Raw genomic sequence first — 16165 nt, forward strand, 5'->3', positions numbered from 1 at the left:
AACGCAATTAACCTTCATACTCGCAGACAGGTCGGTGGTCTCTCTGTCTTCGACCCCACCTTCCCGCCCCAAGGTTTCTGCAGGACACATGTGGTCTTCCAGCAGCCCATTTCGAGTGAAACTCCCAAAATCCAGGATTCCACTAGCTTTGACTCTTCCATGAGCCTTGACCATGCATAAAAAAATACAGCGGTTTGGACGATAGCTCGCCCACTCTTCGCGAAGGACACAGTAGGGAGGTCTTTAACGTCCACCAACTAATGTCGACAGACGGGACGTTCAGGAGAACGTCCATCCGAGGGAGGACATGGACATCCACATCGATGATCATCACCGTGCCTGTGAAGCACCAGGACGGCAGTATACAGCTGGAGCAAGATTCCAACGCAGGCTGGAGAGCTCAGAGGCGAGTACCTCTACCTCTCGGGCCTTCAAATAGGTACACGATACTAACACGATGGAGGAGTTTTGTACAAATCGATTGAAGATGGTTTTTATTATTATTATTATTATTTTTTTTACAAAAATAAGATGAAGAAGAGTATTCGCCCGTTTGTCTGTGCGTGCTGACGTCATGGCGCTATCGGGCGCGTCCACCGGCAGAGCCTGCAACCAAGCTGAAGGTAAATGGGACGACAGGTTGTGCGGAAGGTGCTTATTGGGGTCTTGAATGGTGTTTTAATATTATCATTGTTTGTAGATATCGACAATCGTATTGTGTCCTCGCTGGACGCGGTTCGTGGTTTAAAAGGGCCGTTGAATCGAGGAGCCGTTCCCTGCCGCTGATGCATTGATGTCGTCTTTCTGATGATGTTCCAACATGAGCGCAGAGAGGACGGACGTGTCGGCCGCCCAGCGGAGCGGAGCCGCCGATCGTTTGGATGGAAATTTGTCCTCGGAATCCTGATGACCGGTCCGTTGGTGGTCGATGTTTCGTCTTTCACGACGATTCCAGAATCTTCCTTCATGGACTTTGATCATTTCCCTTCGCGATGATCGTCCCTCAGAAAACGGCCTCGTGTGCTTTCTCATGAGATCTGATGAGATTTTCATCAGACTTGAGAATTTTTTTTATAGGGACAGTGGACTTTGCTTAATCTGTCGTTCCAGGTCATAAAGGACTCTATTACGGTTCACAATGACCCTGTTCGGATTCCTGATCCTGAAGGATCCTCATTACGGTTCACAATGACCCTGTTCGGATTCCTGATCCTGAAGGATCCTCATTACGGTTCACAATGACCCTGTTCGGATTCCTGATCCTAAAAGATCCTCATTACGGTTCACAATGACCCTGTTCGGATTCCTGATCCTAAAAGATCCTCATTACGGTTCACAATGACCCTGTTCGGATTCCTGATCCTTAAAAAAAATCCTCATTACGGTTCACAATGACCCTGTTCGGATTCCTGACCCTAAAAGATCCTTATTACGGTTCACAATGACCCTGTTCTGATTCCTGATCTGAAAGGATCCCATTAACAGTTCACAATGACCCTGTTCGGATTCCTGATCCTAAAGGATCCCCATTACGGTTCACAATGACCCTGTTCGGTTTCCTGATCCTAATGGATCCCCATTACAGTTCCCAATGACCCTATTTGGATTCCTGATCCAAAAGGATCCCTATTACGTTCCCAACGACCCTGTTCGGATTCCTGATCATAAAGGATCCTCATTACGGTTCACAATGACCCTGTTCAGATTCCTGATCCTGAAGGATCCTCATTACGGTTCACAATGACCCTATTTGGATTCCTGATCCTAAAAGATCCTCATTACGGTTCACAATGACCCTGTTCGGATTCCTGATCCTAAAAGATCCTCATTACGGTTCACAATGACCCTGTTCGGATTCCTGATCCTTAAAAAAAAATCCTCATTACGGTTCACAATGACCCTGTTCGGATTCCTGACCCTAAAAGATCCTTATTACGGTTCACAATGACCCTGTTCTGATTCCTGATCTGAAAGGATCCCCATTACAGTTCACAATGACCCTGTTCGGATTCCTGATCCTAAAGGATCCCCATTACGGTTCACAATGACCCTGTTCGGTTTCCTGATCCTAATGGATCCCCATTACAGTTCCCAATGACCCTATTTGGATTCCTGATCCAAAAGGATCCCTATTACGTTCCCAACGACCCTGTTCGGATTCCTGATCATAAAGGATCCCCATTATGGTTCGCAATGAACCTGTTCAGATTCCTGATCGTAAAGGATCCCCATTACGTTTCCCAATACTCTATGGCATGTCGAGATCTTTGTATATGTCGTTTCGTTCTGGTTCTCAGGAGGAAAACCAGGAATAAGTAAGAGTTCCACCCACAGGTTGGGCCAGGTCAGGTATGGGAGCATGCGCCAGAGCAGCGCGTCACTGCGTCTACTTTCCACCGGTACTCCAGGGGCCTCCGTCCGGCCATCCCCCAGTCAGATGCCTGGCCCATCCCCATCTACTTGAGATGCCGACCCACAGGCATCTCCACCATTAGTACCCACTTGCCTTTTACCGTCAAATTCCCATCTCACCGATGTGCTTTCTTAACGCTGTGGATCGTTTTTGTGAAAAACAAACATTAATTGCATTTCCTTTGGGATAATAACTTATCTCTATTTGCAAACCTTGCTGTGCACATGAATAAAGCCTCCATATGTTTTCGGTGTTATGGATTCTGGGTCGAACAACCCTGATCCTTACATTTTCCATGCAGCTTGCATTGGCATCACATCGAATTGTACTTAAATTCCCCTTTCTCTTGAAGTTGAGCAACTTTGCAATGACTTGCCATTTTGTTTCACCAAGTCGGCCATGGGGACTCAAGGCTGGGAGGATAGCCTCGACCCTAAAGGTACACGACTCACCTCTGAGCTGACCAGTGTAGACTCAAATCCCGACCCAGCGATAAACCTTTGTGTCGCTGTTTCACAGGCAGAGCGATCCATCAGTGCGTGCGCCGTCCCTCGGATGGGCGTTAAACTGGGCGCCGCATCTGCCGGCGTAAGTAGTTGGATGTTGAAGATCCCACGGTGTCTGTGACAAGGCGAGACATCTCCGGTACACTGGCCAAATTCTAAATTACTGCTCTAGCTTACAGGGGGCACTGCACCCCGACTCTCTGAGCTCTCCTCCACCCTGTGAACATAAATCGATGTAATAATCATGATCATCATGATCAGTGTTCAGGAGAAGTTTTACCACTTAATCTGCATTCATCCATGCCATTTTGAAGGGTAATGACAAGGTACTCAGCACGTGGTCTACTATCAGCAATGACGTAATACCAACATTGATCCAGTGCTAAAAAGAGTCTTACCAGATAGCTCGTACCTGGCAAACGGAATCGAACATCTTGTCCCACTGCCTGCTACGAATTTTCTCATTACGTGGGGGTTTCCCAGCAACGGACAACAAATTAACTGAGAATTGTTCATGGAAGGATAAAATGTGAAAAATAAAGTCCAGTATATACACTCGTGCATACTTGGCTTGAATCAAGCCTGGTGTTGGCTTAATGGTTATGGTGACGGGCTTGGGATCCTAGGGTACCGAGTTCAAACCCCACTTGGCTGTTGACTTAATACTAGATGTGGTTGACTCAGCCTGTCATCCTTCTGAGGTCGGTAAAATGAGTACCAGCTTATTGGGATGATTGAGCCACTCGACTATCCTGTGTTAGAGTGGTGACCTGTCCAGGATTGTGCCCAATAGCCCAGGAGCTTGCTTTGGCAGCACCGACACTCTGTATGCAGTATGGTCCCAATGGAATGGAATATTGGCTTAACGGTTGAGGTGGCTGGCTTAAGATCTGAGGGTCATCCAAATAAATTTTTTTTCATCCAATTGTTTTTTTTTCCCATCGCAAATTTTCATCCAATTTTTTCCCGTTTTTTTGCAACTGAATCTTAAACCATCTTAGTGAACATGAAAAACGAAATGAGATGCCTTACAAAAGAGGCTCGATGGAGCGAACAAAATGGCGGAGATTTTATACATATTGTATAACTGTCTAATAAAATACAATAAAAATATATCCGTTTTGCCCATCATACCTGTGCCATATTGACCTATCATAAACTTAATCGACCTGGTTGCTTACCTTCTACATAGTAATCCCATTCGTACCATTGACTTGACCTGACAACATCTAATCCGCTTTGTAACCAACTTATTAAATTTAATCATTGGCAGGCAATTTAACCAGACCTACTACTAGTACTACCACTACTACTACCAGTAGTAGTAGTAGTAGTTTAATGGCTCTGACCTTCTTGGGATGGCTGCTGAATGTTTTTGGTCCAAGTATTTCAGGAACCGCCTGGCCTGACTTGACATTCGATTGAAGGTAATTTTTGGCCAGGAATTTGGAATTTGTTCACAGTGCTGGCGATAACTCACCTCTTCTCCATGGAAGACACGGAGAGATCTTTAACATCGACCAGTGCTGGCATATAGGTCCTTGGACCAAAAACCGGCCTGAAGTCCTTCTGAAAGATGGTGCAGCGATCCATTCATCACCCTGCATGCGAAACACCAGGGTGACAGTTTATCGCTGGGTTACGATTCAAACCCAGGCTAGACACCTCAGATGTGAGTGTGCATACGGCACACTTCAAAGCTTTCTTCCCAATTTTGCAACCGAGCCAGGGTACTGGCACACAATGGCCTATTTTTTTTTAGACCATGGCATCTTTAATGTTTATAACTTAAATACAGATGGGACAGTTGGTTTTATGTCCTAATTCAAAGGACTGTGTGCTGCAAAGATGCAGCACCCCATTCTGCACCACATCAGAACGGCAGTTTTCTTCAGCCAAGTTCAAGTACCGGGGATTGAATCCAAACAAGACAGCTCACTTGAGCACATGGCCATCTTTGCCATTTTTGAAAGACTCAGATGTCATAACCTTCTCTTCATAAACCCATGTAACCGTTTGTAAGGCCTGAATCACAGCCTGGATCTGAACTGTAACATCTGCTGAAAGGTGGTTTTCACAAATTTGATTTGGAGTTACCTGCCATTCCTTGCTTCGTGCATCCATGAGTTCTGTCAGATTTTGTGGTCGTTGTTGATTGGTGTTCCAATAGACCCTGCTATGAAGGTCTAACGTTTTCAATTGGGACTCATTATAACATTTTGTGTATTGACCTCGGGATTCCTTACGTTAACTGGGGACTCGTTACTGGCAAAGACACGAAGATTGTTCTTCAGTCGTTGTACCATGTTACCATGACGATAGGTTGACTGTGTCTATGTGGACATAATAGCGATGCATATCTAATATCACAATTAATTACATTTACGCTAAAAAGTGTCATTTTGGGTACAGTATTGGACTGTAAAGACATTCTCCCTCAAATGATTGTTTTACCAGAAGCCCTCATCGTCTCCAATCTGCTCTGCACTGCCATACATTTTACATGTTTAATATAGTTATTGAATGTTTTCAACTTTTTAATAATTCTCAAATGTAATTAATATTATCTAGTTTTTCTGATATTTGTGTACCCAGTACACTTCTTTGTAATTTATCGACCTACAGTAATTGTTGAATAGTTTCTTCTTGTTTGTGTGCTTGTGGTCTATTTTGAAATGTTATTTATTATCAAACCCCACTACTCGTGGGAGATACGTTCCTGAAAAATGCTGCGAATATCGGGGCCTTGTTCATCATCACATCATCATTTATTTGTCAGTATTAGCCCCCTTATGGGGGGTTGCTGACTTTCACTCCTTCCATGACATAACTCCAGCCCTCCACTTTCTTCTATCTTCTGTGTCTTCCACTCCCAATCCCAATTTCTGACTTGCTTTCATAACCAACTCCTTCCAGCTCAACTTTGGCCTTCCTCTTCCCCTTTTCCCCTCCACTTCCAAATTCCATACTCTCTTAACTCCCTCATCATCTCTCTTTCTTAGCACGTGACCCAACCATCTCAAGCCACTCATTCTTACCACCTCCACTATTGTATCTTTCAGACCAATCCTTTCCATCAACTCCTTCGTGTTCTTTCTGTCTACCAACTGCACTCCACACATCTTTCTAATCATTGCTCTTTCTGTTCTTCTACCGATCTTACAGTCCATGCCTCTGACCCATAAACCGTTACTGCTCTCACACAGGTGGTGTAGATCTTCCCTTTCAGCTTCAAAGGCAGTCTTTTACCACATAACACTAATGCAAGCTCGTTGAACTTAATCCAACCCAATCTCGTTCTTCTTGTAACTGCAAGCTCGCTGCCTCCACTACTGTTGATGTTGTCACCCAGATAACAAAATCTACTTACTCTCTCAAGATCTTTCAATCTTTGCTCCGAATCCGGATCCTGATCTTGGTGACTTAAATTTTTTCTTCTGATGCAGGCTTTACATTCAAAACTACCATCCATTCTTTGTGTCACTCTTTTCACATTTGTACATCTACCATGAATCCATTTGTGACAAGAACTGCATCTGATGGCATTACTTCCCACTCTTTCACCACAAACTCCACATGGATCTTTCTTGGCCAATTCAATAACCCCTGTTTCTTCAAACCTTTGCCTTGATTTTCAAACCTTTGCCTTCAAACGCCCTTTTCCATTTGTTGACCTGTGATTCCAACTCCTCCATTGATTCTGTAATCAAGACTAAATCATCCGCATAAAGTAATTCAAACAACACACCTTTTCTTTCCGACTCTGACAATACGTCGAGTACCGTCACAAACAGGAGCGGCGAAAGCACCAATCCCTGATGAACGCCCACAGCCACATTGAATTGTTCAGAGAAACCACTTCCAACTTGAACTCGTGTCGTCACATCTTCATAAAGTTTCATTACAACCTCCACCAAAGCCTCAGGAACATTTATTTTGCATAGCGCCCATTCGATGACTTTCCTGGGGACTCTGTCAAACGCCTTTTCCAGGTCCACAAAACACATGAATAATTTATTTTTCTTTTCTTGATAGCACTCCTACATGCGTCTGACTATGAAGATCGCATCAACCGTACCTTTTCCTGGCATGAAACCATATTGCATCTCATCAATCTTCACCACCTCCCTGAGCCGTTTCTCCAACACTCTTTCCACAAGTTTAATGCCATGTTGCAGTAGTTTCACTCCATGATACGATCCACATTCCATTACACTCCCTTTACCTTTATAGATGACCAAGGTGCTTTGTTTCCCATCCTCTGGCATGCTCTTTCCTTGCATTATCTCATTTGCAACCTGATGTAATACTTCTAATCCATGAGGAGACGATGTAAAATGCTCCTTCGTAATGCTTGATGGACCACCTGCTTTTCCATTCTTCATACTTTCCAAAGCTTTCGTTATTTCTTCCTTTGAGATTTCTTTCACTGGGCCCTCCGTTCTTTTAGCTTCCACTAAACCATCCCACTGATTTTCCTGATTCAGGATGGATTCCATATGCTCCTTCCAGATTCTTCTTCTATCTTAATCAACAAAGAAAATCCTCCCATTTTTATCCTTTATACAGTTGCTTTCAGTGATGTCATGAGATTCCTTCTTCATTATCTTCAGTTTCTGAAAAATTCCTTGTCTGTTCATCTGTAACTGTTCCAGCTCTTTTTCAGCTTCTTTCTTCATGGCTTCTGCCACCACCTTCTTCTTATCTCTCTGGTATCTTGCTTTGTTTTCTTCCGTGTTCTGTTTCTGCATCTTCTTGAAGCTTTCTTTCTTTCTTCCAATGGCCACCTTCACCTCTTCGTTCCACCACCAGGTTTCACCATGACGTGGTTTTCCTTTACCAACACCACAAACTTCATTTGCTGCTTGTTGAGCACAATTCCTGTACTTTGTCCAGATATCTCCATCTTCTTCCTTTTCCTTCCAGAGAATATCCATCCTTTCAGCAAATTTTCTTTTTACTTCTCCATCTTTCAGCTTCCAGGTCTTTGTACGCTTACTCTGTTGCTGTTTATTTTTCTTTACCTCATCTATTTTGTCCACATTCATTACCACCAAGCTGTGCTGGAGTTCCCCAGGAATAACTTTCACATTTCGAATTTTCTTTCTCCAACTTTTTCCTACGAACATAAAATCGATCTGTGTTTCTGCTCCACCGGACCTAAATGTTGCCTTTTTCTCATTCTTGAACCAACTGTTCATAACAACCAGATCTGCCTCTGCGCAAAATTCTAATGAACTTCTTCCTTCATGATTTCTCCTCCCAATACTAAAACCGCCATGAACACCTTCATAGCCATCCGCATCTTTACCCACTTGACCGTTGAAGTCACAAGTGACAATTAAAAATTATTTTGGCCCCATGCTCTCCACTTCTGCTCTCAGATCTTCATAAAACTTTCCTTTTTCAACTTCCTCTCGTCCCACCTGCGGCGCATATCCACTTGTCACAAATTAATTGCTTACCATGTCCCATTACCACCACTAGAATCCTGTCACTAATTATTTTTATATCAATAACATTACCACTCAGTTCCTCTTTTATTAAAACTCCCACTCCTGCAGCTCCAACACCACCTGACCACAAAAACTTATACCTGACCCCCATCGCACCAACGAATCTTGCTCCGCCTCCTTTCCATCTTGTTTCTTGCACACAACACACATCCACTTTCCTCTTTCTCAGTTCCATTCCTACCTCCATACTTCTTCCCACCATTGAACCAATGTTCCATCTCCCAAACCTCAAGCTTGAATGCACACCGGGTCCGTGAGAACCATCATAGGGAAGGACATGCCATCGCGATCTTGCTTGAAGGTTTGCACCATTCTTCTTGACGTAGGCCGGTACCGCCCACGGCAACCTACTGGCTGGTTGCTGCCCATGTTGAAGTTGTCCTGCCATGATGAAGTTAATTGAGCCTAAATTTTTACGGTGAGCATGCCCTTGCTTACCACCAGCCTGTAATCCTAGAAGGGAGTGTAATGGCCGTTGGCTCTTCTCTGAGCTCCTCCGCCCTTTGACAGGTCTTATTTTTAATCCTGCTGGGTGTCCACACACACCCGACTGAACCCGGTTTCCCAGGTGGGGTTGCCGGTTTAGTCGCCGACGACCCGACCATGAACAGCACAGTATCGGTTTACATGGTTACCCAGTTGCAGGTTACAATGTGGGCTGACAAAACAAAATAACAGGTTGTTATTTATTATTATCATTATTATTATTATTATTATTATTATTATTATTATTTAGCATGGTCTGCGCTCATGGAAGAGGGTAGAACACATAACAAAGGGAATAGCAGGAGAAAGGGGAAACACCAACAGCAGGGCAGAGGGAGAAAGTCAACGGAGAGGAACAAACACGGGATGCAGGTAACAATGAGGGGTAAGGGAGAATGCAAAAGTTAGACAATATGGATACATAAGCAAAATTGTGTTTAACCAGTTTGTGATTTTGTCAAGGTCTGAGGAGAGCAGAGAAGCTGCTGCCTGTCTGTCAGAAGAATGAGAAATGTCATGGCAAAGAGTGGAGTCATCAGCAAAGAGTTAAGGAAGATTTTGCAGAGAGTCAGTGAGAACATTGATGAAGATTAGGAATAAGATTGGGCCTATAACACTGACTTGGGGTACTCCAGGCTTGACAGAGAGAGGAGATGAAAGGGTTCTGTTGAGAGCCGCACACTGACTACGAGAGGCGAGGACGTCAGTAATCCAAGAGTGGAGTTGGCCTTGGATTCCATAGGCAGACAGTTTGGAGAGCAAGGCAGGATGCCAGACTGTATCAAAAGCTTGAGATATGTCCAGAGAGACAGCCCTGATCTCATGTCTAATATTGAGGACCTCTGCCATTGTTGGAAGAGTGGAAGCAGCATGTCCAAGGTAGTGACCAGGTCTGCATCGGAATTGATGATCTGAAATGAGGTTGTTGGAGAAAAGGAATGATTTTATGTTATCTGCGATGATGGATTCTATTACCTGCGATGATGAATTCAATAAGTAGATCAAAAAATGAAACAATAAGCCAAAGTTCCCCCAAAAAGAACTCCAAAACCCTCCCCCCAACTCCAAGACAATGGATACCTAACTCCAACTGAACAAAGGGAAGGGAGAAGGAAAACCCTATTCCCCCACCCACCCTTGGCGGGCTTTGGATCCTGGGGTCCTGAGTTCAAATCCCGATCAGCTGTTGAATTAATACCAGGTGGGGTTAACTCTGCCTGTCATCCTTCCGAAGTCGGCAAAATGAGTGCCAGCATGCTGGTATACTGTGTCGGAGTGGCGACTCATCCAGGACTGTGCCCAATAGCCAAGGAGACTGCTCAAGCAGCACCAATGCTCTGTACAGAGTATGGTCCCAATCTCTTCCTCTCCTCCTCTCAATGGTGAAGAATCATTTTTAAAATTAAATCATTATCGTATCCAGATCCAGATTCGGATTTTCACCAAAATCGAAGCAATTTGTCCTTGCCGCACACCCAACCTATCCACAAGATTCATCCGAATCTGTCCACAACGTTTTGAGATATCGTATGATGTATCAGTTTCACCCTATCATGCCTGGTGTTGTCTTAATGGTTATGGTGGTGGGCTTTGGATCCTAGGGTCCTGAGTTCAAATCCCACTCAGCTGTTGAATTAATACCAGGTGGGGTTAACTCGGCCTGTCATCCCTCCGAAGTCGGCAAAATGAGTGCCAGCATGCTGGTATACTGTGTCGGAGTGGTGACCCGTCCAGGATTGTGCCCAATAGCCAAGGAGACTGCTTAGGCAGCACCAACGCTCTGCACAGAGTATGGTCCCAATCTCCTCCTCCTCCTCCTCCTCCTCACCCTATCTCTCAATGGTGAAGAATCACTGAAAAAATTATCAGATCCGGATTTGGATCTTCACCAAAATCAAATCAATTCTTCCTTGTTACACACCCAAAGTGTCCACCAAGTTTCGTCAGAATCCGTCCACAACTTTTTGAGATATCGTGCTAAATATCATTTTTGGCCCGATCTCTCAATGGTGAAGAATCGCTTAAACAATTCTAGTAGTCTGATATAGTAGTAGTCTGATTCTAGTAGTAGAAACAAGCAGACAAGATGGGGAAATAAAAAGCATGCAAAACCAACACAAGGCACACAGGAAGCTCAGGGCAAAAACCCAGTCACTGAGATCCTTCACAGCCAGCAGTCAATGACAGCTACCCTGTGGACCCACTCTGGAACTGGAACTCTGAGGCGAAGGTTGCATTTTAAACTTTTGTCAGATTTAACTGAGACAACGGAACACACGTTTATATATGCACTTTGTTTGCTTTATCACCTTAACATTGTCTGTTTTCAAAAACGACAACCAATGTTAAAAAAAGAGATTAGCGATATATACAGCGATTTGTAGGTCTGAAGATCAGCAATCAACGAGCAGCGATGTATACAGTGATTTGTAGGTATGAAAGTCCATTCTACAGAAACTATAATGTTCAGCCTGTTCCATGTTTGTGATTTGGCCGAAACAAAATGGCGGATTAAGACCCCTGCAAGGTGAACACAGGCTGACCAAGGGGAAGCCTGTTTTTGTTTTAAAATTAATAAGCCCTTGAATTATCTTCACAAGGGGTGTTTAAATTTACCCAAACACCCACTTTTCATTCAGACACTCCCTTGGAGTCCCTTAGTATGCGTGAAAAGTTTTTGGCTGCAAGGTTTCATTTTTTTGGAGTTATGGAGGAGATACTAACTGACTGACTGACACACATTGGATGAGGGAGAGTTAGCAAAGAGAATATGTTATGCTTAATGTTCACAAACACTCATGAACACACACACACACACACACACACACACACACACACACACACACACACACACACACACACACACACGTGCACAGCAATATTTGCACTTTATTAGGAGGGGGACTGAGGAGGGGACAGAGTGAGAGAGGAGGGGGGGGAGAGAAAAAAAAAAGAAAGAAAGATGAGGGGAGAAGGAGGGCGGTGCTCAAAGAGAATGATATTGTTGCGGTTCTCGAAACCGCATGCATACAACAGATAGTTGTCCTGAGTCAGATATTTTATTAATATACATGTAGTTAGGTCTCTACCTTTTGTTTAGTGGGAAAGCAAGGGGGTGCATTGCGATGGGCTATTAGTTAGGTTATCAAATCATTTTTCCCCTCCATTCCACTTCCCACTCTTCCTCTTTTCACTGCTGAGGTAAATTTGGCTCGCTTGCTACCCTCGTCTCGCTTACCACAGCATGACGATCCATGGTGCCTTCATCTCGCTTGCTACCCTCGTTTCGCTGGCTCCAGCGTACCACCGTCGACCCAGCGACTCGTTTTCAGAGGCAAAATCCCGACGTTCGGCTGGATACACGGGATAAGCTGCACCGCCAACCATCTTCCCAGGGTCGGACGTGGGCGGGTCAGGCCGGCCTCTGGCTGAAACCCTGCCCAAAAAGACGGACCACGTGAAGGGCCGGTCCAATCGGCATGCTCGGCTCGGACAATGACATCAGGTTTCGGCAAGGCTCCTCCCCGACCTCCAGGTTCTAAAAAGCGCAGACTTCTGCGTAGTTGGTGTATTTGGGAAGGGAATTGCAAGTTGGTTGGGAAGAGAATTGCAAGTTGGTTGGAAGGAGAATTGAGAGAGGTTTTTGAGTATTGAAGAAGGAGTAAGGAGAATTGAAGGAGAGAAGGAGTCATTGAGAGTGAGTGTTCCTGCCACTTGTCTCTGCTGACACGACGTCGAACCACCCCTTGCTTCTCAACGAACGGCCTCTTGCCTGGTCCTGCCTGCTGCTCATCTCTCCCCCCCCACCTTTGGACTCCGCTCTTCTCCACTCGAGCCCCTCCTGCAGACACGATCTCCACATGTACGGTTGTGGTCTTTATTCCCAACGTGATATATATATATATATATATATATATATATATATATTTATATATATATATATACATATACAGTATATGCATTGTCGTGTCTTGGGGTTGATGTGGAATTCTACTTTATATTAACTACTTTTTCTGTTAACCGTTTAACCGACTCGATTGTAAAATCCTGTTTCTCCAATCTGACAGACATCAATTTATCACTGTCCACAAAAAGAGTACTTTCCTTCAGAGAACAATTTTATTTTAACTTGTGAGTTCAAACACTCAGATGTCAGCATCCACCAGTTTATTCCACCCTCGCACACCACAATGAACTTCTCATATATATATATATATATATATATATATATATATATATATATATATATATATATATATATATATATATATATATATATATATATATATATATATATACATACATACACACATTGGGAGAGTAGAGAGGGTTTTGATAGCATATAGGACAAAGAACACAGAAATGGATAGCAAATAACAGAATTAATATCAAAGGAACAGTGTTATCAGAAAGGTCACCTTGGAGTTGGAGGGAATTAAACAAACGTCCAGAAGTGCGCAAAGGAATACAGGACAAGACAGTAGGTCATAGGTTTAACAATTTAATAAATGATTATGAAGAGGCAGAGAGAGTACATCACTTTAACCCAGTCAGACAGACAGCAAAGGTCTCTTTTCTAGAAGAGGAATATTCCCAAACAACTCCCACCTTGTTGCCTAAAAAGGCGACACAACTTAAGGTTTACGATTCTGTCACTTGGAAATACATTTTCCTTGCGCTCGAGTGTGCCCATCTTCTTGGGTAGTCACACCCCCTTGCTCACATCCTAGAGCTCAGTCCCTACAGCCTTTCCTGTCCTGCAAGCCAGGTGGCTTCATGTGGTTGTACAGCTTCTGGACCTGGTCGAGGCTCCAGTTGGCCCATAGGCCGATAAAGACAAGGCTACCACTGTGGGCTGCACGGCTGATTTTCAACACACCTATTTCGGGAACAGAGCAGATGGGCAAAAGTGGAATGACAATTCCCGTAAACATTGAACACACTCATTTACGTTGACTTATGGATTTCCAAGTTCAGGTTCTATCTCATAAGAGTCATAGGACTCAATTTCAAAACCTAAATAGGAAGGTGGTGCTTGGGCCACCATTACTTTTGTAGCAGTATTCCACTTTAGACAAGAAACAATCAATGCAGGCAATATAATTGTTGTACATCTATCAAGCACCATAACAATGATAATCCATAATAATCCCACAGAGATTTAGTGTAACAGGGTAGTCCCCCAGCCTCCAAAAATCCCTTCAAACCAAGAATAAAGCCCATCTTTCGTAAAATAATTGTGAAATTTGGTTTCTTCCTGCTTAATCTAGTCAACTATGTTTGTGATCTGCTCCGAGTTATCAGGGATACAAGTACAACACTCAGAGTTAATTACAGCACACGTCCCTCCTTGTGCTGCGAGGATGAGGTCAAGGGCAACTCGGTTATGCATTGCGACCGCGCAGGGCGACCACCTCCGAGTTGATGTCAACCATGCCTAGGGCAGTTTTATTTGCTAATGATTCAAGCGGAGCAGCTAACTCTGCCAAACCCACAGACGTTTGTCTGACGCCATAGTGAGGAATTAGAATCACGAGTACGTGCCCGTAAAAAAACAAACAAAAAAAAGAATAAATAAATATTCCAACCGCGAGCAACAAACAACAACCACACAGGCCGTTTCTTCGCTCTCGCGTGCCCATACGTGCGTGGCGCGGAGGTTCGCATATCACAGTTACGATGATTCGCAATTTAGGTTTTAATGGCCAATTATTCAATTAGCACCAATGTATTTTGCCTTTTCGCAATGTCATCGCAAGGAAAAACAAAAAGGGAAGAGAAGAGAAAAAAAATTACTTCCTGGGTCGGAGCACACCAGCACTCTGATGTCACCGAAATTTATGCACTGTCTCATATGAAAACGATCATAACTTGCGGCATTGTGTTTATCTATAAATGCTCATAAGAAATCGAGAAATGATTAGAATTCACGAAGTTATTATTATCCGGAAGCCCATATGTTGTAACCTGTAATGGGGGACGCGGCTGAGCTTCCCTTCCCCATCGGCCATGCCCACGCAACAACATGTCTTGTCATTGGTTTGGTAAATTAATGGCCATAACTTGGGAAGCACTTGTCCGATTAATATCAAACCTTGAAAAGGCACATCCTCAGGTCGCCAGCAATATATCTGGCAAGTTTCAATTAGATCGGACCAGCGGTTGTCGAGAAACAGCGGTCAGAGACACACACACACACACACACACACACACACACACACACACTGCTGGAATTATAGATAGATGAAGAACAGTTCAGTTGACGTAAAACTCCGTTTACCCTGTTTCAAACGGTCAAAAGGTGACTTACTTAGCAGGCGCATATGCGGCAAAATGAATGACAAGAAACAAGACCCAGTCCAGTTTACTGGGAGCCATGGGTATGCTCGATTTCAACGTACAAAACAGGTATTATTTAAAGCCACTTGTGGCCCCATCGTGTGATTTTTATAGACATAATTACTGCATTCAGAATTTTTCTGAAAGCTTGCCTTCTCTCTCCCCATGCCTCTTGCACCAAGCATAGTTCCGGTTTTTCTGTCGCCCGTTCAACCATAAAATATGGAGGCATTTTACTTGAATTAAAATTTGGCCAAAACCAGTTACTGAAATTTTGTTGTCATAGGCAATTTCCATTTCCATTGGTAACAATGTGGTCGTCAAGGTTATTATCTTGTTTATCCCATTTCTTTTCCTTTGCCCAGTACCCACACCAATTACTTAAATTGAATGGTATTGCCAACAGAGGTATTCCAGTAAATGCTGAATGAGGTATTTTAGTACAGATCCAGCAATTGGTTTTATTAAAAGCCTTCGCGTGTTTACGAGAAAGAGCCAGATAAGTGTTTATTCCACGTGGCGAATCCACTCTGCCCGTTAAGCTTCTTCAGTCTCTGGGTGCCATGTGCTTAGTTTGGTGGGCAATGTGACAGGACCATGGCCAAAGAACATGCAAATATCGTGGATCACAAATTGTACTTATCGGCTTCACAGACCAAGTCCACATAGTACAAACTGCACTCAGTAGCACAAATAATCCTGCAATGAAAAGAATAATCAAAGTTATCAGGAAGCAGTGTTCTCCTCGGGTTCCTTTTGGCCGTGTGCTAGCTTGCAGTGTGTGGCATGGATCCATGTTGCTCTTCCTTTACACTTCACAGCCATATGGGTAGTTAGCAGTATTAGAAACTGCCCACACCAACGTGCTTGAGGAGAGTTCTTCCTTTTGTAAATCTTCACATAAA

General features: G+C 43.7%; 1 protein-coding gene across 5 annotated transcripts in view; it reads left to right on the forward strand.

Moving 5' to 3' along the window:
• Positions 1–542: 542 nt before the first annotated feature.
• LOC147020927 (protein RUFY3-like) overlaps positions 543–16165 on the forward strand; it is a 77092-nt gene continuing 61469 nt past the window's right edge. For all 5 annotated transcript variants that reach the window (XM_085890600.1, XM_085890603.1, XM_085890601.1 and 2 more), the window contains exon 1: positions 543–623. In XM_085890600.1, the coding sequence (XP_085746726.1) occupies positions 575–623 (49 nt within the window). In that variant the 5' untranslated portion in view covers positions 543–574. The remainder of the gene's footprint in view (positions 624–16165) is intronic.

This window comes from Eptatretus burgeri, chromosome 8 (genome assembly GCF_056783735.1).
Source record: "Eptatretus burgeri isolate ZD-2024b chromosome 8, Ebu_testis_v1, whole genome shotgun sequence".
NCBI classification, from domain to species: Eukaryota; Metazoa; Chordata; class Myxini; order Myxiniformes; family Myxinidae; genus Eptatretus; species Eptatretus burgeri.